A 24,128-nucleotide genomic window follows, 5' to 3' on the forward strand; every position below is an offset into this window, starting at 1 on the left:
ATCCAGGATTTCATTGCCATGACAAACACACAATTTCTCAGTCACAGATTTAATGCTTTCTCCCTTCATCTCTTTTCTGGTTTTAGTCTCGCTTTCTCTGTTTCCATCTCTCCTTTTTTTGAATCCCCTCATCCTTTTGAATCCCCTCATCCTTTTGAATCCCCTGCCATCCCTTCCAATTCTTCCTATCTCCGTATCCATATCTCTCAGTAATCTATGGCTCAGGACAATTTATCAATCACAGGGGGGAAATGACAAGGAAAACATAAGCAGCCATAGTTGCCATATGTTGCAGCAATTCTACAAAACCAATAGTGGTTAATGGTGACTCTAGAATGCCTGCTGTGCATTGATAGATTCATGCATTTCTTAAAGTCACTTCCTGGGAGACATCCCGTCACTTTTATGAAAACTCCTCCAACTCGTGATTCGACAATCACTGCCTGTCACTGCGGAGGCATCAGGCATCTTGCAATATCGGATAGGTAGCTAAAGGCACTCAACGTGAGTTCCAATAGTTTCAACGCCATATATCGAACAAACACAAACCTACTTCAAAATACATTCTGTGAGGCTCCCTCTGCTGCTGTCTGAACGTCTCGCAGTGACAGACAAGGGAAGACTGGGTCTCAGTCTGTCTGTCTCCTGTTCTCCCAGTGTTAATAAAATGTACAGTTATATTAGTGCGTGATAACCAGAGCTGGGGTGATAAACACAGGAGAAACAGACTCTCAGTTATCCTGATTGTTACTGTAGTCAGATATTATCCTGAGTGTTACTATAGTCAGAGCTCATTGTGAGTGTTACTGTAGTCAAACCTTATCCTGAGTGTTACTGTAGTCAGATCTAATCCTGAGTGTTACTGTAGTCAGATCTAATCCTGAGTGTTACTGTAGTCAAACCTTATCCTGAGTGTTACTGTAGTCAGATCTAATCCTGAGTGTTACTGTAGTCAGAGCTCATTGTGAGTGTTACTGTAGTCAAACCTTATCCTGAGTGTTACTGTAGTCAGATCTAATCCTGAGTGTTACTGTAGTCAGACCTCATCCTGAGTGTTACTGTAGTCAGATCTAATCCTGAGTGTTACTGTAGTCAGACCTCATCCTGAGTGTTACTGTAGTCAGATCTAATCCTGAGTGTTACTGTAGTCAGATCTAATCCTGAGTGTTACTGTAGTCAGACCGTATCCTGAGTGTTACTGTAGTCAGATCTAATCCTGAGTGTTACTGTAGTCAGATCTAATCCTGAGTGTTACTGTTATCAGATCTAATCCTGAGTGTTACTGTAGTCAGATATTATCCTGAGTGTCACTGTAGTCAGATCTAATCCTGAGTGTTACTGTAGTCAGATCTAATCCTGAGTGTTACTGTAGTCAGATCTAATCCTGAGTGTTACTGTAGTCAGATCTAATCCTGAGTGTTACTGTAAACAGATCTAATCCTGAGTGTTACTGTAGTCAGATCTAATCCTGAGTGTTACTGTAGACAGATTTTAAATTTTAGCCATTTAGCAGATGCTCTTAACCAGAGCAATTTACAGGAGTAATTAGGGTTAAGTGCCTTGCTCAAGGGCACGTCGGCAGATGTTTCACCTAGTTGGTTCGAGGATTCTAAACCAGCAACCTTTTGGTTACCGTCCCAACGCTCTTAACCACTAAGCTATCTGCTGCCCTATTATCCTAATTGTTACTGTAGTCAGATGAATTATTGGAGCTTCCACTGTTAGTCTGAAGAGGATAAAATATCTAAACACACTGGCAATCGCAGCCCACTCCTACTCTCACATCCTCTAGTCTACACAATGGTAAAAATAGACCTACTTCAGAGTTATAACTCATTCGATTCCAACTTCCATGATACACTGAGACAGATTACTACGCTGAATAATTTCTCATATAAAAAGAACATAAATAATCACATATCATGGTGGGCTGGAGAGCCTTTCTTTTGTAGGCCCAGATGGCATCAGATGGAACACCCCATGGCCCCCTCTTCCACCTGGGGCAGTTGTGACTGAGATACAGCCCACATCAGCATACAGTATATCGTCTCCATTCTCTATGGAAGGAACTCAGGTGGCCTAGATTTCTCTGGACTCATCCCAATTTCCCCAGGTAGTGAGCAGCATATTGTACAATAGCAGGGAGAGAATGTGTTTGAATGGTCAGTGTCAGGTTCCAAACAATAGAGTAGACAGACTGGTTTGATTAAGTCGACTGGTTCCTCTGTACGTGAATGTTTGAGCCAAGTTCTGGATAAGGACAAGGTTCTGAAGGTGTAGCAGAGGAAAGTGGTCCGAGGGATGACGATAGCAATATAGTGGACATATACTAGGAAGAGACAGATAGATAGCTACAGACAGATTGATGAAGTGAAAAACTAGACATATAGTGTCCCAGACAGACAGACAAATTGTCTTCTTGTCTCTTGTGTTCTGTCTCCCCATATCCGCTTACGGACACAGAAGCAGAGATTATTTCCCCCAAACTCTCCGATCTGTCTGGTGGTTTGTGCCCAGAGGTTGGGATTACAGCATTGTCACTGCACCATCTGCACCTCCCACTACTGCAGTCATAATCAACACATGAAGCTTTCTCAGTCCTCCAAGTCTTCCAGCAGAATTGATGGGACAAACTTTCAGTGGTGGCTCAATAGCTGCAGCCCAGCTGTTGAATAGGTAGCTCCCCCACAGAATGTCAAGATATTAGAATGCTATGTAGGGCCTATCCCACAGAGTATAACAACAGTTTATAATCTCCAAAATCCTATTCTCCACCCCCCTAGCTCTCTCAACATTTCAAGACTCGGTCTATGGACCATTTTCAGGCTTACACGCTCTACCTTCAAAGTCATGTAATAGAATTTTAATTGACTTAGGAAAGTTGATCTAATCCCCAAAATCTGTGTTTTGCAGCCCTCCCAATTATAGACCATTGATCCACAACCCTAAACTCTGAATGTTCATGTAGTTGCATGAAACTGTTTAGATACAAGGTCAAACTTTGCTGTCTATATTCTTATCTAATATATTATTCACAGTTTTGTTAGCCTATACCGCACACACACAGCTACCGGATCAATAATTCATATCTACAGGCCTCAAGTGTATGAGATATTTATTGCCCAGCAACGTGTGGTGAATCAGAATCAATATCTCTTCTGCGAAGTCAAACATAATGTACTGGTCTTTATTTAATAATGTTGGTGTGTAAGGGTTAAACATTCTTCTTTGTGCACAGAAGAATTCCCTGGAAACCAACACATAAAAATACAGTATCTATATTGTCAGAACAGGATAACCCACAATATGTCCAAAGTGAGTGAAGGGTCTATGATGTAGCAGCCTACGATAGTTCAGTGTGTTTGTAATTTTGTATATTTGTATTCTATTGTATTTAGTAAATTGTGTGCATGCAGGGCTCCCTTGCGAAAGAGACATTGGCCTCAAAGGGACTCCCTGTTAAAATAAAGGTCAAATAACCTGCTGTTACCATGGAGGAATGCATCAGTGTAACACACCTGAATTGTGCTATTCCAGACCTCCTTTCCCCCCTTTTTCTGCACATGCACCTGACCTCTGACACATGCACCTGACCTCTGACAGGGGGGGGGGGGGTAATTTCTTCCTGGTACCTCCTATTATGTGCATAGGCTTCAAACATTTTTTTTACATATAGAATCCCTATGACTTTAATAGGATCACTGTGGGTCTAATAGTAAAGGATTTGTCGTTGAACTGTTAAAAGGGGAAAGGGGGATACCTAGTCAGTTGCACAACTGAACGCATTGAACATAAATGTGTCTTCTGCATAACCCAACCCCTCTGAATCAGAGAGCTGTGGGAGGCTGCCTTAATCCACATCCACGTCATCAGTGCCCGGGAAGCAGTTGTTGTTGGAGGTTAACTGATTTGCTTAATGTGGCATGAACACAACCTCTCACAGTCTCACGTCAGAATTAGATGTCCATGTTCCTCAAATGTCAAATTTCGAAACATCACATTTTGAAGTGCTTAATGGTTAAGTTTAGGCATTAACTCTTAATTTAAGGTTAGGGTTAAGATCTGGGATAGGCTTGAAACAAAAATCTCAAAAACAACTTTCTATTGCCGGATTCGATCTTGAAACCGAAACCTACTTGAAGGTAACAGTGCTCACTGTTGCCCCTAGTGGACGATTTCAACATCAGTTCCCGACTTCCTCAGACATGGATGGACATCAAATATTGACTTGTATAACGGATAACCTGGCTGCATATACAGTAGGCTACCTGAGCCTTGCTCTGTCATGCTGGTATAAAGGATTTTGGAGACAGGCGCAGGAATACACAGTAGGGTTTTATAATACACCCAAAACAAACATGTATACAAAAACACTGGGCTGTGCCCAAACAAAAGTGCCAGGGTAAACCTCGTTGACCGACACGGGACGATACCCGTAATACACAATATATATAGCACACAGCATAACAGCTGCACCAACGCAAAGGTACTCACACCACCAACGGACATGGGAACAATCATCGACAAGACCACGGTGAACAAAGGACACATATATACAAATACAATCAGGGGGAATAGGGGCCAGGTGTGTGCAATGAAAGTTCCAGAGGGGTCCGTGACATGCTCACCAGAATGGTGTCATAAATCCATGAAATTATCAATGTATCCACAACAATTTAGTTGACTCCGGTGAAGTTTTCACTTTCATTTCTACTTCTCTCACGGAGTGAGGAAGTTGAGGGACCAGAGAGATTTCCAAATTACATCAGTTTGATCAGTTTTAAGGAAACTTAAAAATAAAAAAAAATTACAAAAAGTTTCTGATAGTATTTCATTTAGTCTTGAATGCTTATTTTATTTGGTTGAAGATAATAATACTGTCAGCTTTTATGTCATTGAAAGAAATGGCACATGTAGGATACACAACAGGTCCTTAAGTGCACATTTGCATTCTCTCAAGATGCTCAAAGAAATAAATTATATTTCTCTACTCCTGTCCCAGAGCAAAAAATGTACATTTGTGCTCTCATTTTAATGAGAGGAACACTTAATTCTGCAAGAGTGAACCTTTTACTGCAGTGGGCTAAATCAGGGTCACACAGAGTGTTTCTTGGTAGTCTTAAACACATCTACTTTGAAATCAAAGTATACACTTCACGTACATGGTTATGGGCTTAAAAAAAAGAAGATACCTGTACCAATGTCAGATAAAGAGTTGAAATGTATTACATTTTGAGTTTGCAACACATTATATACATCACAGAAGACTGAAATATAACAAAACTGTTTGACATAAAACACCAGATTTTCAGCAGTTTTTAAAAATGTGTTTATTCATTATTAAAAATGTTAATAACATTCCACCCATGAGGCCACTAGTCATTTGACTGCAGGATAGGGCTAGTATTATAATAGGTTACATGTGAGGCCTACAGTCAGTGTCCAGACTTCAGTTACTATTCCAACCATTACGCTACTCCACTCTAAAATAATTCCGGCATCCTTATGGTACCATTTAATAAGTGCAAATAGACATCACATACAAAACACCAGAAAGGGTTATGAATTACATTCAGTGATGGTCATTTATTAGGGCCTACACAAGTCATGTAACCTGAATTGATGTGTACACTGCTGTCCGTGCGCATTTCGTTTTCGGCCACTCATCTCTGCCTTGGCAACATTTCTGTAAAGTTATCATCGAACCACAACGGATTTTGGAGCATGTTCCACAATTGTGATGATGATCAATAATGTAATAGCCTACAGTTTACTTGAAATCTACACTGAGTGTATAAAACATTAAGGAAACCTGCTCTTCCCATGACATAGGCTGCAGTCCAAACACGTTAATTTTACCCCTTCAGCACTCACGCTAGCCACTTTCCCTCTGGGGAATCCCCATCGAAATCGAAAGCAGTTTGATTGCCATCTTAAGTGGAGGTCCAATTCACAAAAGTTGCCCCCTCGGCCCTCGCTCCACTCGAGGGAGCGAGTGAAGAACTTTGATCACCTGTGGGGTTGATGTGACCAACAATTCAATGCAAAGTGTCGTCACGTGTCAAACTCCGGTAGCAGCGAAGTGTAAAATTTAATCAACGCGGCTGCATTTTTGACATGTCAGACAAAATTATGAACCTAGCTTGCTAAAATAAGTATATACAGTACCAGTCAGAAGTTTGGACATACCTACTCACTCAAGGGTTTTTCTTTATTTTTGCTATTTTCTACATTTTAAGACATCAAAACAATGAAAAAACACATATGGAATCATGTAGTAAACAAAAAAGTGTTAAACAAATCAAAATAGATTTGAGATTTGAGATTCTTCAAAGTTGCCACCCTTTGCCTTGATGACAGCTTTGCGCCCACTCTTGGAATTCTCCAAACCAGCTTCACCTGAAATGCTTTTCTAACAGTCTTGAAGGAGTTCCCACACATGCTGAGCACTTGTTGGCTGCTTTTCCTTCACTCTGCGGTCCAACTCATCCCAAAACCTCTCAATTGGGTTGAGGTCGGTTGATTGTGGAGGCCAGGTCATCTGATGCAGCACTCCATCACTCTCCTTCTTGTTTAAATAGCCCTTTAGTAGTGGTTTCTTTGCAGCAATTCGACCAATTCGACCGAAGCCTAATTCACGTAGTCTCCTCTGAACAGTGGATGTTGAGATGTGTCTGTTACTTTAACTCTGTGAAGCATTTATTTGGGTTGCAATTTCTGAGGCTGGTAACTCCAATGAACTTATGCTCTGCATCAAAGGTAACTCTGGGTCTTCCTTTCCTGTGGCGGTCCTCATGAGAGCCAGTTTCATCATAGAGCTTGATGGTTTTTGCAAGTACACTTTAAGACATTTTCCAGATTGACTGACCTTCATGTCTTAAAGTCATAATGAACTGTCATTTGTCTTTGCTTATTTGAGCTGTTCTTGCCATAATATGGACTTGGTCTTTTACCAAATAGGGCTATCTTCTGTATACCACCCTTACCTTGTCACAACACAACTGATTGGCTCAAACTCATTAAGAAGGAAAGAAATTCCACAAATTAACTTTTAACAAGGCACTTTTAAATGCATTCCAGGTTACTACCTCATGAAGAAGCTGGTTGAGAGAATGCCAAGAGTATGCAAAGCTGTCATCAAGGCAAAGGATGGCTACTTTGAAGAATCTCAAATGTAAAATATATTTTGATGTGTTAAACACTTTTTTGATTACTAAATGATTTCATGTGTTCTTTAATAGTTGTGATGTCTTCACTATTGTTCTACAATGCAGAAAATAGTCAAAATAAAGAAAAACCCTTGAGTGAGTAGGTGTGTCCAAACTTTTGACTGGTTTCTGTAGCGTTGGCAAATGGGAATGAGGCTTAAAGTGGCTTAGTCTCGTAGTGAGGAGCCTATAAAACGTAGCTAGCTTCATAAACATACTTTTGGGGAATTCTGAAATGTATTGGAATAAATTACCAAACTATAAAACTAGCAAGCCAGTTATGGTTAACTGTACCCAGATACCTGACATGAGTGCTAGCATGCTACGTTAGCTTGCTAGCTACATTAATAGTTTTAGGTTGGTTGTTTTTAAGCTCAACTTCAAGATTTCCACCAAGTACGTTGTCTCTCAGGTCACCACTCTCCCTCACTTGGGCAAGGGACATTTAAGGTACACCCGGATGTGACAATGGAAAACGCAATTCAAGGGCTGAGGGCTACTTTGCATTTGGACTGCAGCCACAGACAAACCAGGTGAATCCAGGTGAAAACTATCATCCCTTATTGATGATACTTGTTAAATCCAAGAGACAGGTTAAAGAAGGATTTTTAAGACTTGAGACAATTGAGACAATGGATTGAATCCAGAGTAAGAACCATGCCGTTTTTTCACTCCTCCATCCCCTAATTAGGATGCCACGCTGTGGAGTTGACTCGGCGTACACGCCTGGCTGTCAGAGTTCATCTCACGAATGCTGTGCAATCGAACAAACATCTGCAGAGCCCAGACATGTCAGGGGGGCAAGCGACTCAAATGACATCAAAGAGACACGGCAGACCCCCTCAGCACAGTTAACAAGCAGCATACCTTAAGCTGTTTCTCCCCAGAATAGGCTACATTACATATATCGGAAGTGACAGGTAGAGAAGCAAAATGGTGTTGGAACTTCGTAATTAAGCTCCAAGGGAGACCCCCCCCCTCCAAAAAAAGACAGGATAGAATGTTACTGCAGATAGTTAGCTGCCGTCAAGTTGAAAGATGAAGACTGCATTGCTACTGTATGAGTTATGCTGTTTTGGTGATAAGCTCTTATTTAGTCTCAGTTATTTTAAACATTCATATGGTGTTGTGAGATTTGTTAAGGGTTCCCTTCAGAGGATAAGTTACGCACAATTACTCCTTTTATCTCTCTCTCGTCTCTCTCTTGGTCTTTCTCTCTCTCTCGGTCTCTCGGTCTCGGTCTCTCTCTCTGTTTCTCTATCGGTCTCTCTCTCTCTCTCTCTCTCTCTCTCTCTCTCTCTCTCTCTGTCTCTCTCTGTCTCTCTCTCTCTCTCTGTCTGTCTCTCTCTCTCTCGTAGTAGACTATAGTGTAATAGGCTTCACTATTGTATTGTATATTATACTATAGTAGGCTATAATGTAGTAGACTGTACTGTAGTAGGCTATGCTATGGTTAGCTAAACTGTAGTAGACTATACTTTAGTAGGCTATACAGTACTATACGTACTGTGGTAGATTATACTGAAGCAGGCTATTCTATAGTAGGCTATACTATAGTAGATTATACTATACTGTAGTATATTATACTTTATCGGGCTATTCTGTAGTAAGCTATACTGTAGGAGACTAAACTGTCGTAGACTATACTGTAGTAGACTATACTGTAGTAAACCATACTGTAGTAGACTATACTGTATTTGGCTAAACTATACTGTAGCAGATTATACCATAGTAGGTTATAGTGGAGTATACTATACTGTAGTATAGTAGTCTGTGGTAGGCTATACTGTAGTAGACTATACTGTAGTAGGCTATACTGTAGTAGACTATATTGTAGTAGACTCTACTGTAGACTATACTAGACTATAGTGGACTAAACAACTCTTCAGTAGACTATACTGTAGTAGGCTATACCATACTGTAGTAGATTATACTATCATTTACTATAGTGTGTTAGACTATACTGTAGTAGACTATACTGTAGTAAACCATACTGTAGTAGACTATAATGTAGTTGGCTAAACTATACTGTAGCAGATTATACCATAGTAGGTTATAGTGGAGTATACTATACTGTAGTATAGTAGTCTGTGGTAGGCTATACTGTAGTAGGCTATACTGTAGTAGACTATACTGTAGTAGACTATATTGTAGTAGACTCTACTGTAGACTATACTAGACTATAGTGGACTAAACAACTCTTCAGTAGACTCTACTGTAGATTATACTAGACTATAGTGGACTAAACAACTCTTCAGTAGACTATACTGTAGTAGGCTAAAATGTAGTAGACTATACCATACTGTAGTAGATTATACTATCATTTACTATAGTGTATTAGACTATAGTGTAGTAGACAATATAATACTATAGTAGATTATACTGTTGTAGACTATACTGTAGTTGAATATAATGTCGTATTCTATACTGCAGAAGACTATGCTGTCATAGACTATACAGTAGTAGACCATACTATATCAGTAGACTATACTGTAGTAGAATATACTGTGGTAGAAGATACAATACTGTACAATAGTAGGCTATACTGTGGAAAACTATACTGTAGTAGATTATACTGTAGTAGGCTTTACTGAAGTAGACTATGCTGTAGTATACTTTTTTTTATCTTAGACTACAGTGTAGTGGACTATAGTGTAGTAGATTATACTGTAGTAGACTACTACACTTCAGTAGACTATACTATAGTAGGCTATACTATAGTAGACTTTACCATACTGTAGTATATTACACCATACTGTAGTATATTACACTGTACTGTAGTAGATTATACTGTAGTAGACTATACTGTAGTAGACCATACTTTAGTAGACTATACTGTAAAATATTATACTGCGGTAGACTATACTGTAGTAGACCATACTTTAGTAGACTATACTGTAAAATATTATACTGCAGTAGACTATACTGTAATAGGCTATACTATAGTAGATTTACTACACTAGTAGATTATACTTTAATAGGCTTCATTATAGTATATCATACTATAGCAGTAATAACGTAATAACGTAGTAGACTGTACTGTACTTTAATAGGCTATACTGTAGTATGCTATACTGTAGTAGGTAATACTGTAGTAGACTATACTTCACTAGACTATACTATAGTAGTCTATATTGTTGTAGACTTTACTGTACTGTGGTGTATTATGCTACAGTAGACTATAGTGTTGTAGACTATTCCAAACTAGTAGATAGTAGTAGATCATACTGTAGTAGACTATACCGTAGTAGACTATAGTGTGTTAGATTATACTGTAGTAGACTATACCGTAGTAGACTATAGTGTGTTAGATTATACTGTAGTAGACTATACCGTAGTAGACTATAGTGTGTTAGATTATACTGTAGTAGACTATACCGTAGTAGACTATAGTGTGTTAGATTATACTGTAGTAGACTATACCGTAGTAGACTATAGTGTGTTAGATTATACTGTAGTAGACTATACTGTAGAAGGATATACGGTAGTATGCTGTAGTAAACTGTACTGTAGTAGACTATACCATACTGTAGTAGATTATGATACAGCAGACTATACTGTAGTAGACTATACCATACTGTAGTAGATTATGATATAGCAGACTACACTGTAGTATGCTATACTGTAGTAGACTATACCATACTGTAGTAGATTAGGATATAGCAGACTACACTGTATTATGCTATACTGTAGTAGACTATGCCATGCTGTAGTAGATTACACTATAGTAGACTATACTGTAGTAGAATATACGATACTCTGGTAGATTATACTGTAGTAGGCTAAACTATAATACAGTACATCATACTATACTGTAGTATGTTATTCTGTAGCAGGCTATACTATAGTAAGCTATAATGTAGTAGACTAAACTGTCATACACTATACTGTAGTAGACTATACTGTAGTAGACCATACTGTAGTAGACTATACTGTAGTTGTCTAAACTATACTGTAGTAGTGTTTTCTATAGTAGGCTATAGTAGACATTACTATCCTGTAGTATGGTATTCTGTAGAAGGCTATACTGTTGTAGGGTATATTGCAATAGACTATACTGCTGCAGACTGTACTGTAGTTAAATATATTATCTTATTCTATACTACAGTAGACTTTGCTGTAGTAGACTATACAGTAGTAGACTTTACTATATTTCAGTAGACTATACTGTAGTAGAATATACTGTAGTAGAAGATATCATACTGCAGTATATTAGTAGTTCCATAGTGTAGTATATTGTACTATAGCAGGCTATAATGTACTAGACAATGCTGTAGTAGGCTATTCTGTAGAAGGCTATATTGTGGTAGTCTATACTGTAGTGGACTATACTATACTTTGGTAGACTATACTGTAGTAAGCTAAAATGTAGTTGATGATACCATACTGTAGTAGATGATACTATCGTAGACTATAGTGTATTAGACTATAGTGTAGTAGACTATACCGTACTATAGTATATTATACTGTTGTAGACTATACTGTTGTAGACGGTAGTGTATTCAATTACAATGTAGTAGACTATACTGTTGGTGACTATACTGTAGTTTAAAATACTATAGTATTCTATAGTGCAGTAGACTTTTCTGTAGTAGACTATACAGTAGTAGACTATACTATAATTCAGTAGACTATACTGTAGTAGAATATACTGTGGTAGAAGATACCATACAGTGGTAAATTGTACAATAGTCGGCTATGCTGTGGTAAACTATACTGTAGTAGACTATACCATACAGTCGTGAATTATACTGTCGTAGGCTGCACTGTAGTAGACTATACTGAAGTAGTCTATAATATAGTATATTTTACTATAGTAGACACTACTGTAGTAGACTATACTATTCTGTAGTAGATTATACTGTATTAGGCTATCCTGCAGTAGACTATACTGCAGAATACTATACTGTAGTAGACGACACTGTACTGTTGTAGATTATCTATAGTAGACTGTACTATAGTAGAATATACTATACTGTAGTATATTTTACTGTAGCAGACTAAACTGTAGTAGGCTATATTTTAGTAGAATATACTTTTTAGACTATTCTTTTGTGTACTATACTATGTTGTATTAGATAATACTGTAGTAGGCGATACTCTTCTGTAGTATATTTTACTGTTGTAAACTATACTGTGGTAGGCTATAATGTAGAAGGCTAAACTGTTGTAGGCTATACTGTAGTAGAATATACTGTCGTAGACTATAGGGCCATTCTGTAGTAGGCTATACTATAGTAGACTTACTACACTTTAGCTGATTATACTGTAGTAGGCTACACTGTAGTATGCGGTACTATAGTAAACTATACTATACAGTGGTATATTATACCATAATAGGCTATACTGTAGTATATTATACTGTAGTAGGTTATAATGTAGTAGTTCTTCAATGCAGTATACTTAAATGTAGTAGCCTATTCTGAAATGAATATACTGTCTTAGACTATACTGTAGTGGACTATACCATAGTATACTATACTAAAGTCGGCTATAATGTAGTAGACTGTACTGTAGTAGGCTATACTGTAGTATACTATACTGTAGTAGGTTATACTGTTTTAGACTATACTTCAGTAGACTATACTGTAGCAGTCTATATTGTAGTTGACTATACCATACTGTGGTTGATTATACTATAGTAGACTGTAGTGTAATAGACTATAATGTAGTAGATTGTTTGTAGATTTTACTGTACTTTTGTGTACTATACTATGTTGTAGTAGGCTATTGTCACGAACCGGCTCAAAGCCCGAGACAACGTGGAGATAAGGAGTAACAAAATATATATTTATTAAATAAGTAACTAAGTATAATATACAATAGTGTGTGTAATCAGTAATCAGTAGTGTAAGTGAGTGCTTTGCATGCATGAATGTGATAATGCAGGGTGTTGAAAGATGCTAAAGCAAACAACCAAAAAACCACCAAGAAAAACAACCAAATCTATAAAGGTGTCTGCATGGAGAGAGTCTCCCCATGAATGGGGAAGTGGTGTATTTATCCTGGGAGACACCGGGCCCAGGTGTTTCCCATGTAGCTGACGACCCTCCCAACTCCGCCCACCAGCATCCTAATAAGGAAATAACAAAGAGAGAATACGGCAGACAGAGTGGGAGGGTCGTCACACTATACTATAGTAGACAATACTATTCTGTAGTATATTTTACTGTTGTAAACTATACTGTGGTAGGCTGTAATTTAGAAGACTAAACTGTCGTAGATTATACTGTAGTAGACTATACTGTCGTAGACTATTTTGTAGTAGACTTTACTGCAGTAGACTATTCTGTAGTAGGCTATTCTGTAGTATGCTGTACTATGTAGACTTACTACACTTTAGCTGATTATACTGTAGTATGCTATACTGTAGTATGCTGTACTATAGTAGACTATACTATACAGTGGTATATTATACCGTAATAGGCTATACTGTAGTATATTATACTGTAGTGGGCTATAATCTAGTAGGCTACACTGTAGTATACTTAACTGTAGTAGCCTATATTGTAATGAATATAGACTATACTGTAGTAGACTATACTCTAGTAGGTTATACTGTTTTAGACTATATTTCCGTAGACTATACTGTAGCAGTCTATATTGTAGTTGACTATACCATACTGTGGTTGATTATACTATAGTAGACTGTAGTGTAATAGCCTATAAAGTAGTAGACTGTTAGTAGATTATACTGTACTAGACTATACCTTTGCAGACTATATTGTATACGATTTGAATATACTGTAGTAGATTATACTGCAGTAGACTATACTGTAGTAGATTATACTGCAGTAGACTATACTGTAGTAGATTATACTGTAGTAGGCCATACTGTAGTAGACTATACTGTAGTAGATTATACTGTAGTAGGCTATGCTGCTGTAGACTATACTGTAGTAGACTATACTGCAGTAGAATATACTGTAGTAGACTATACTGTAGCAAACTATTCTGCAGTAGGCTAGACTACAGTGGACTATACTGCTGTAGACGATACTGTAGACCTGACAAGACTAAAGGACAGAGCTACCATCTTTAGTTGTAACCAATCACAGCTCAGAAGTCAGTGTTTTTATAGGTGACCGGCTAGGTAGGGATTTAAGTCTTTTCCAACATCATGACGCTTAATAATATCATAATTGTTTTCTCTGCAAAGCTCCTGTGAATCATGCTAATAACTTTATTCCATTATTTAAACTCCTCACAATCAAGGCAAAATGTAGGTTACCTAACTCATTGCACATCATGGCAACAGTGGGATGATAGCTTTGTAAGTGCTAGGTAAGCTTCACCCACACAACTGAACCAAATTAAAAACCTTGTACCTTTAGACCTGAGCCCTATTCTCCACATGGAAATTCTCTGCCCTCTAAATCCTTTAAATCCCTCTCAGTCACCGTTAATATTGGTTATTGCGGTCTGTCTGGCCCCTAAAGCTCTCCGCTAAATGAATTACAGTGGAATCTCATCTCTCCAGATAAACTGTGCCCTGCCTTTGCTTCTGTTAGACGGGGCTTTATTCAGTTTGCCGGAGTAATTGAAAAGAGCAGAAAGCAACGTCCCTCCTAGATGTATCATAAGGTACTACACCACGAAGACTGTCTCTATCTCACTCTGGCACAATGGAATCTTTAGCAGCGCCAGAGTCTCCATTTTTCCTCTGCCTTGTCTCGTGGTGACTGAGAATGTATTCGTCCAGCTCAATTGGCAGTAAATTGAGTGTAGACACCTTGAGAATTGATTGTATCTCTGATACAGGACATTTTCTTGTTGTTCTTTCACCCTCTGTACATAATCAAACAATATATATATATATATTTACAATATATCAATATTTACAATATATAAAAGTGTAAAGCAAATACCCTCTAAAGCAAAAGATATTATATGCCTCGTTGTAATTACTTAAAACTCTTCCGTGTCTATTTTGTCTATGAAATGTCACATCACTTTGCATATGGGGAAAGACTCCCATAGTTCAAAGTGTAACATAGCGTTTTTTTGGAGCGTGCATTGATTTGAATCAGATCTCCATCTACACGTCCTCTCTGAAGTACGGCAGCCAACTTCCTCCTCAGACTCATTGGCATCTCCATCTACACGTCCTGTCACGCCCTGACCATAGAGAGCTTTTGTTTTTCTATGGTATAGTAGGTCAGGGCGTGACTGGGGGGTATTCTAGTTATTCTTTTCTATGTGGGGTTCTAGTTTAGTTTTTCTATGTTGGTGTTTGGTATGATTCTCAATTAGAGGTAGCTGGCTATCGTTGTCTCTAATTGGGGATCATATTTAAGTAGCATTTTTTCCACCTGTGTTTTATGGGATATTGTTTTGAGTTAGTTAGCGTATGTTTCACCTCTTTGTTACCGTTCGTTTCATTCTTTCTTTGTTGTTTTGCGCGTTTCGAATAAATAATATGTGGAAATCATATCGCGCTGCAGCTTGGTCCGATAATTATTACGACGAACGTGACACTCCTCTGAAGTACGGCAGGCAACTTCCTCCTCAGACTCATTGTTATCTCCATCTACACGTCCTCTCTGAAGTACGGCAGCCAACTTCTCTGACTTGCTAGAAATGTATGCTAAGACTATTTATTCCCACACACCTACGCTTCTGGCAAACAGCAAGAGGCAAAGGATCTCTGCAAATGAATCCAAAATGCTTGTTATTTTGTCACACTATTATAAAACCGTAATCTCCTCTACTGGCTACTTGTCAATCACCACTATTCTGTAAATGGAGGTGATTTACCGTGTCATATCAGGATGAAACATGCACAGTTCAATCTCCCTGGGCTGTCATTTGGGACTGTGCAGGGATGTGCAACTGTGAAACGACAGGAGTAGACATACCCTAGCACTCATTCAGCACTCTAATTAAACAATCTGTCAGTGCCAAACCTCAACCACCTCGTCAGTGAAGTTCCGTTCCTTATTTTCAGCCACGTTTCAAAGCTTGTGGGGTCACAGAAACATGAAATTCTTTCTGGAAATAAACAACATGAAAAACTATGAGCTTTGAGTTATCACACGTGACTTGTTAATCCTAGCCTGTGACATTTGATATTTCAAAACCCTCTCGTTCTTGTGATGAATGACTTTTGTTTTGTAGCCATATTGTTTTCTTTCAAAACCCACCAAATTAGAAGTATCCATTTTGCAGCTGTGTTATTTCAGGCATATTTGTATTTGTATTTATTAAGGATCCCCATTGGCAGCAGCTACTCTTCCTGGGGTTCTGCAACATTAAGACAGTTATATACAGTTTAATATATTACATGACATTACATTTCACAACACTTTACCCAGTAGATTTAGTGTGTTCCCTCAGGCCACTACTCCACTATCACATATTTACAATACAACTTCCATGTCTACGTGTGTAGAGTGTGTGTCTTATCATGTGTGACTCTTTACAGTCCCTACTGTTCCATAAGGTGTTTTTTAATCTGTTTTTTAAAATGCGATTCTACTGCTTGCATCAGTTACCTGATGTGGAAAGAGTTTGATGTAGACATGGCTCTATGTAGTATACTGTGCGCCTCCAATAGTATTTTCTTGACTTGAGGATTGAGAGGAGACCTTTGGTGGCATGTCTTGTGGGGTACATATGGGTGTCTGAGCTTAGTGCTAGTAGTAAAACAGACACCTCAGTGCATTAAGCATGTCAACACTTTTTTACAAAAACAAGTAATGATGAAGTTTATCTCTCCTCAACTTTGAGCCATGAGAGATGTACATGCATATTATTAATGTTAGCTCTCCGTGTACATTTAAGGGCCAGCCATGCTGCCCTGTTCTGAGCCAATTGTAATTTTCTGAGGTTCCTCTTTGTGGCACTTGACCACAAGACTGAACAGTAGTCCAGGTGTGACAAAACAAGAGCCTGTACGACCTGCCTTGTTGATAGTATTGTACAAAGGCAGAGCAGCGCTTTATTATGGACAGACTTCTCCCCATCTTAGCTACTGCTGTATCAACATGTTTTGATCATGACAGTTTACAATGTTACTCCAAGCATTTTAGTCACCTCAACTTGCTCAATTTCCACATTATTAATTATCAGATTTAGTAGAGGTTTATGGTTTAGTGAATGATTTGTCCCAAATACAATGCTTTTGGTTTTTGAAATATTTAGGACTAAGTTATTCCTTGCCACCCATTCTGAAACTAACTGCAGCTCTTTGTTAAGTGTTACAGTGATTTAATTTGCGGTAGTAGTTGACATGTATAGTGTTGAGTCATCCACATACATAGCCACACTGGCTTTACTGAAGGCCAGTGGCATGTCATTAGTAAAGATTGAAAAAAGTAAGGGGCCTAGACAGTTGCCCTGGGGAATTCCAGATTCTACCTGGATAATGTTGGAGAGGCTTCCATTAAAGAACATCCTCTGTAGACAGTTAGACAGACAATATAGCAGTGGGTGTAAAGCCATAATACATATGTTTTTCCATCAGCAGAATATGATCAATAATGTCAAAAGTCGCATTGAAGTCTGTAAATCATACATTTCTCTCAGCCAATCATTAGTCATTTGTGTAAGTGCTGTGCTTGTTGAATGTCCTCCCCTATAAGCATGCTGAAAGTCTGTTGTTAATTTGTTTACAGTAAAATAACATTGTATCTGTTAAAACATTTTTTTTCTCCAAAAGTTTACTTAAGGTTGATAACAGGCTGATTGGTCGGCGATTTGGGCCAGTAATGGGAGCTTACTATTCTTGGATAGCGGAATTACTTTTGCTTCCCTCCAGGCCTGAGGGCACACACTTTCTAGTGGGCTTAGATTGAAGATATGGAAAACAGGAGTGGCAATATCGTCCGCTATTATCCTTAGTAGTTTTCCATCCAAGTTGTCAAATCCCGGGGGCTTGTCATTGTTGATAGACAACAATCATTTTTCCACTTCTTCCACACTCACTTTACGGAATTAATTTGATCACTTGTACTTGGATGTGTAGTCTCAGCGTTTGTTGCTGGCATGTCATGCCTAAATTTGCTAATCTTTCCATTTAAAAAAATCATTAAAGTAATTGGCAATATCAGTGGGTTTTGTGATGAAGGAGCCATCTGATTCAATGAATGATGGAGCTGAGTTAGCCTTTTTGCACAAAATGTAATTGAAGGTGCTCCAAAGCTTTTTACTATCATTCTTTATCTCATTTATCTTTGTTTCATAGCGTAGTTTCTTATTATTTTTATTCAGTTTAGTCACATGATTTCTCAATATGCAGTACGTTTGCCAATCGGTTGTGCAGCCAGAATTATTTGACGTTCCTTTTGCCTCATCCCTCTAAACTAAAGAATTTTTCAATTCCTCATCAATCTACAGGGATTTAACAGTTTTTACAGTAATTTTCTTAATGGGTGTGTGCTTATTTGTAACTGGAATAAGGAATTTCATAAATGTGCCAAGTACAGCGTCTGGTTGCTCCTCATTACCCACCACAGACCAACAAATATTCTTTACATCAACAACATAGTAATCACTACAAAACTTATTGTATGACCTCACCATGTTTTCAATGATCAGCATGTATAGGGTCTGACGGGTTGTGTTCACCTGAGAGACCCGGATTAAATGGTGTCATGTCATCAACCTGTCAGTTCTAATCCCTCATGCTTCCTAGTGGTTCCCACTATTGGAGCCTTTATGAGACAGGCACTTAGTGGCATGTTGCCCCGTGTCAGTGGCAGTGGCTATTTCATTTATATTAAATTTATAATTTGAATCAAATAATCCATGTATTAAAATGCTCTTGGATATGCAAAACAATCTAAGGACTTGGCATATCTGTTGTTAAATGTCAAAATGATATCCAGAAGTAAACAAACTCTCCATTTTTCCCCCAGGAATTACCACAGCAGGATGATTTTGTGTCCTGCTGAGTGCTTTCTCCTTCTGGGGTTCCCTCATTCAAAGCAAAGATTGTTGAGGGAGTGAGGAGTCTTAATAGCTTTTTTGTGGTTTTTTGTGGTTCCCTCAGCCAATGTCTTGCCATATAGATCCTCATTACAGAGAATAATGGATTAACCTTGTGACTTTATGTGTGCCAATAATTACGTTTTGCAATGTAAGGTACTTCGGGCAGGTGTACTGAGAGCAGTATGATATTTGCTGCTCCTCTCCCTCAATAACACATTTTCTAATAACTGGTAGTTGTGGACATGGCCGGCACATTACCATTACCTTAGGTACGATGCCTGTGATGCCCCAGTATTGAGCAGAGTGATCATCGTTCGTATACTACTGTATAGGTGTAGTGCGTTCCACGTATCATATCATGTATACCATAACCTGTCCCCATCCTGTGCCTGTAAGAGCAATCAGTGGTTCTTTTGAAACGATAATCAGAAATGTGCTACAGGTCCATCAATTTGCATTTCATTATGATATAGGCATATACAAGATGCCCTTCACATTACAGCCCCGCTCCAAAGAAATGAGGGTTTAGGGATGTAGGTGGTAGAAATATGTCTCATGGCATGAGATTGCAGAGATGTCGAGGTCACGCTTTGTTCATTCTTACGTGTATCACTGCATGTAGGATACTTTTCGTAGGTGGGATTGTTGGCGGTTTGAAAAGGTGACTCGTATGTATTTCTAATGCACACAATTTCTGTCTCTCTCTTTCCTCTTCTTAGGTTGTCATGCTGTAATAGAAGCCTGGAATAAGCTGTGCAGTACCATTCCCCTCTGGACCTCAAACCTGAATGCTTAACTGACCAACAAAGCTTTGACAGGAAAAAAGTTAACACACACTGGAAATCAATACAACACATGCTGTGCTTCGTCTCACTGGGAGTCTGCAAACGCCTTGGCCTTTATCTCATTGAGTTGCGAATTTCTAAGGCAGAGACAAAAACATATGGCATGAAGAAGGGATATTGACTTGTTGTCCATGACTGGACCGGTTGAAAAGGACTCCCCACCTGATGTGGATCATGTTAACATTCTAGCTCACTCTCAACATCAACATGGCTGGACCGCCCAGGCTTTGACTCTGAAACCAAATTAAATAACCCCTGGTTCAGCTTTAAACTAGGACAGAGCGAGCCATCCCTGTGTATTACTATCATCTCTGAGTGTGGACTCACTGAGGGTTATTGAAGAGGATGAGACCATGAAAGCAGCAGTTGATAGGGAGCCGTGGTCTGGGGTGTTGTGCTCGGCCTGGCTGGAGTGGAGATAAGAGCTTGGGCGAGCGAGAAAGCAGAGGTTTGATGAGACCAGAGCAGAATACAAATCAGCGTCTGCCGTCCCTCCGCCGGACTTCAGCATCAAACCAATATTAGTGTGTCTACTGAATTAATAATGCCAACAGTTGTGCATTGAAAGGTACGAGTATAACCAAAATCTATAATATGAAACTAAATAGCAATCATCACTTTTGAGAAGATCAAAACGGAGATAAGCAAATAACCCAGTGTGTCTTCAAGACTGAAATAAGGGATAACGGATCCATCACGTCCCATGGATACGTGTGACAACCAAAAGTGACATCCATCGATGCAGTCTTCTTTACCATGCGGAGAAGACAACGTGAAGCGTAAGCTCTGATCGATTGAGGTGATGTGCCTCATCTAGACCTGGAACAAAGGTTTACAGGGGAACGGCGAGATGGATCAGGATAATAGCTCCGTTGATTCAATCTTCACCAACGCCACAGAGAGCCCCAAAACTTCAGAGGCACACTGGGACGAGGCCATTCTCCTAGGTCTGCAGATCTCCCTGTCGGCCATCCTGGCCATCATCACCCTGGCCACCGTACTGTCCAACGCCTTTGTTATTGCCACCATCTTCCTGACCCGGAAGCTGCACACGCCAGCCAATTTTCTGATCGGTTCGCTAGCCGTGACAGACCTGCTGGTGTCCATCCTGGTCATGCCTATCAGCATCGTGTACACGGTGAGTAAGACCTGGTCCCTGGGGCAGATCGTCTGCGACATCTGGCTGTCATCAGATATCACCTTTTGCACCGCCTCCATCCTGCACCTGTGTGTCATCGCACTGGACCGCTACTGGGCCATCACTGATGCCCTGGAGTACTCCAAGCGCCGGACGATGCGTCGAGCGGGCCTGATGATAGCGGTGGTGTGGGTGATCTCCATCTCTATCTCCATACCGCCGCTCTTCTGGAGGCAGGCCAAGGCCAACGAGGAAGTGATGGAGTGCCTGGTAAACACGGACCAGATCTCCTACACGCTCTACTCCACCTTTGGGGCCTTCTACGTGCCCACCGTGCTGCTGATCATCCTCTATGGCCGGATCTACGTGGCCGCCCGCTCGCGCATCTTCAAAACTCCGGTGTCGTCCGGCAAGCGTTTCACCACGGCCCATCTCATCCAGACGTCAGCTGGCTCCTCCCTCTGCTCCATCAATTCTTCTGCCTCCAACCAGGAAAGCCACCTGCAACCTGGAGGGGGAACCAGCGGGGGTGGAGGAGGAGGCAGAGGTGGGTCGCCTCTCTTCAATAGCGTGAAGGTGAAGCTGGCAGACAGTGTGCTGGAGAGGAAGCGTCTGTGCGCCGCCCGGGAGAAGAAGGCCACCAAGACGCTGGGCATCATCCTGGGAGCCTTCATCGTGTGCTGGCTGCCTTTCTTTGTGGGTACCCTGGTACTGGCCATCTGCAAAGAATGCTGGTTCCACCCAGTGCTCTTCGACGTGTTCACCTGGCTTGGCTACCTGAACTCGCTCATCAATCCCGTCATCTACACCGCCTTCAATGACGAGTTCAAACTGGCCTTCCACAAACTCATCAAGTTCAAGAGATGCTACTGAGGGAATGCGAGGATTGAACATTCAAAATTTAAATCCATAACCTATTCTCTTGCCTTACTTAGTAAATACCAGTATGATATAGGGCCTATTCATAGAAACACTGTACTGTTGCATTAGTTCATGTTGTAAACACACATGCTCATTGTGTTTGGTCTCTGTACATGTTTCTGTACATTGGAACTTCATTGACCGGCTTATGAGGTGCCACAGCTCTTTCAGATATTTCCTTAATACAGATGTATGCATGAATTTCTAAAAGAAGAGAGAGTAAAACATATTCAGACTACAAAACTAATTATAAATGAGGGTTTGGGTTTGTATATTACAGACCCCAAAAGAACAGACTTATTGAGACAAATGAATGAGACTAGGCAGTATGAGACTGGGATCTCCTTTGGATGGTAGACATGAGGGGATTGATCCATGGATTATAACTGAGAAGCGGATTATAAACCCCCATCGTACTGGAAAAGCCATAGCATGTTGTCACAGAAATGTCACATTACAGAGGCTCATCGTCCATAACACGTCTGTGGTACAGTACAATAGAGAAATATATAAAGATGAAGTCGTACGCTCTTTATGTGTATGCGTTTGTTTCTGTGTGGAGGAGGTGTCACTTTGCTCTAGGTGTGAGGGTGTGTGCGTATTGGGTCCGTATTGAGTGTGTCAAGAACTGTAATGCTGCTGGGTTTTTCACGCTCAACAGTTTCCCGTGTGTATCAAGAATAGTCCACCAACCAAAGGACATCCAGCCAACTTGACACAAATGTGGGAAACATTGGAGTCAACATGTGCCAGCATCCCTATGGAAAGCCTTGCAGATTCCATGCCCCCAGCGAATTGAGGCTGTTTTGAAGGCAATAGGGGGTGCAACTCAATATTAGGAAGGTGTTCCTAATGTTTTGTACACTGTGTACATTTAAAAAAAAATACTATCTTTGAGAACTAACAATCTAACTAACAAAAGCGAGACAGTCACAGAGAATCAAACATTCCCAAAACCAATCATTCAGTACACAGGCCCATTGATTTAGTTATAATGTTTGAGCATAGGAACACCGCATTAGCGATGACAAAATGCATAGAATTGCAGGAAATTTGCTTTAAACTCCAAGATGGTCTCTCAGCTTCATGCCAAACTGTGTAGAACTAGAAAATATATTCAAACTGCAATATTTTCTCTCAGCTCAATGGAAAAATAGCCCAAAACTGCTTTACAACTGCAAAATTGTCTCTCCAACTGTGGGAAGGTCAAAATTATGAAACGTTCTACAAAATGTATTAATTTTAAAATGTTGATTACTTCTACTTGCCATTATCAACTGACCTGGTGACTATTTTTTTTTTGCTAAGATATGATGAGGGAGTCCCTGGGAAAGAAAAGTACAAAAACAAACTGCTCTAAGAGGCTGACTTCTCTGTGTAGAACACAACATTTACCTTCGGATTGAACCTACAAATGAATTATGGCCTCTTTCCAGTCAACATATTCATCTGCATGAGCTATTGTGAAGTTGTCATAAGGAATCATTGATTCAACATACAGGCTGTCTAGAACACATTTGTCAAATGCCTTACTGAAGAGGATTACAAATATGACAGGATTGTTTCCATTGAGGCTTGGTCATGTGTACGGCTACTGTTTCTGTGGTGTTAAAAACATCAGTGAGGGAAAGAGTTTATCATCATTCCTCCAATTTGGCTCCTACAAAAAAATAGGCCTAAGCAACACAATTCAAATATTGATCTGTCCTTCCCCATAAGAGAAAATGGTACTACTAGTATAGTACACGGGGTAACTGGTGACAGCTTAGGTCAAGTGACCTTTGTCAGCCTTGCCGTATCTTTCACATCTTTTCCTGACACCCTGGTTTGTGTTTATTATGACTGAAACTTGCCATGCCCCTAAACAACACTGTCAGAGTCATGACATGCTCACGTGGGGTGGAAAAGGTCAGAAACGAGGTGATAAAGCGAACCGTGTCAGAAAGTTAGAATCATACTGAGAGGTGTCACATAGAGAGTGGAATTCAATCTTATTTGTCAGGTGGCAAAATGTTCATTTAGATTGTGAGCGAGAAAGAAAACCCTAGAAGCTCTGTTGCTAGAGATTGGCACTTGCCACACCAG

General features: G+C 39.7%; 1 protein-coding gene across 1 annotated transcript; it reads left to right on the top strand.

Moving 5' to 3' along the window:
- Window positions 1-19,871: 19,871 nt before the first annotated feature.
- On the top strand, window positions 19,872-23,014 carry LOC115146683 (5-hydroxytryptamine receptor 1D-like). The gene has a single exon (XM_029688746.2). It carries the CDS (start codon window positions 20,835-20,837, stop codon window positions 21,993-21,995), a length of 1,161 nt encoding a protein of 386 aa, XP_029544606.1. The 5' UTR covers window positions 19,872-20,834; the 3' UTR covers window positions 21,996-23,014.
- Window positions 23,015-24,128: the final 1,114 nt, after the last annotated feature.

The sequence above is a fragment of the Oncorhynchus nerka genome, linkage group LG18 (assembly GCF_034236695.1).
Source record: "Oncorhynchus nerka isolate Pitt River linkage group LG18, Oner_Uvic_2.0, whole genome shotgun sequence".
Lineage (NCBI taxonomy): Eukaryota > Metazoa > Chordata > Actinopteri > Salmoniformes > Salmonidae > Oncorhynchus > Oncorhynchus nerka.

Excerpts from the sequence above, each read along its gene's own strand:
- LOC115146683 (XM_029688746.2), top strand. The coding sequence starts at position 20,835 with ATGGATCAGGATAATAGCTCCGTTGATTCAATCTTCACCAACGCCACA.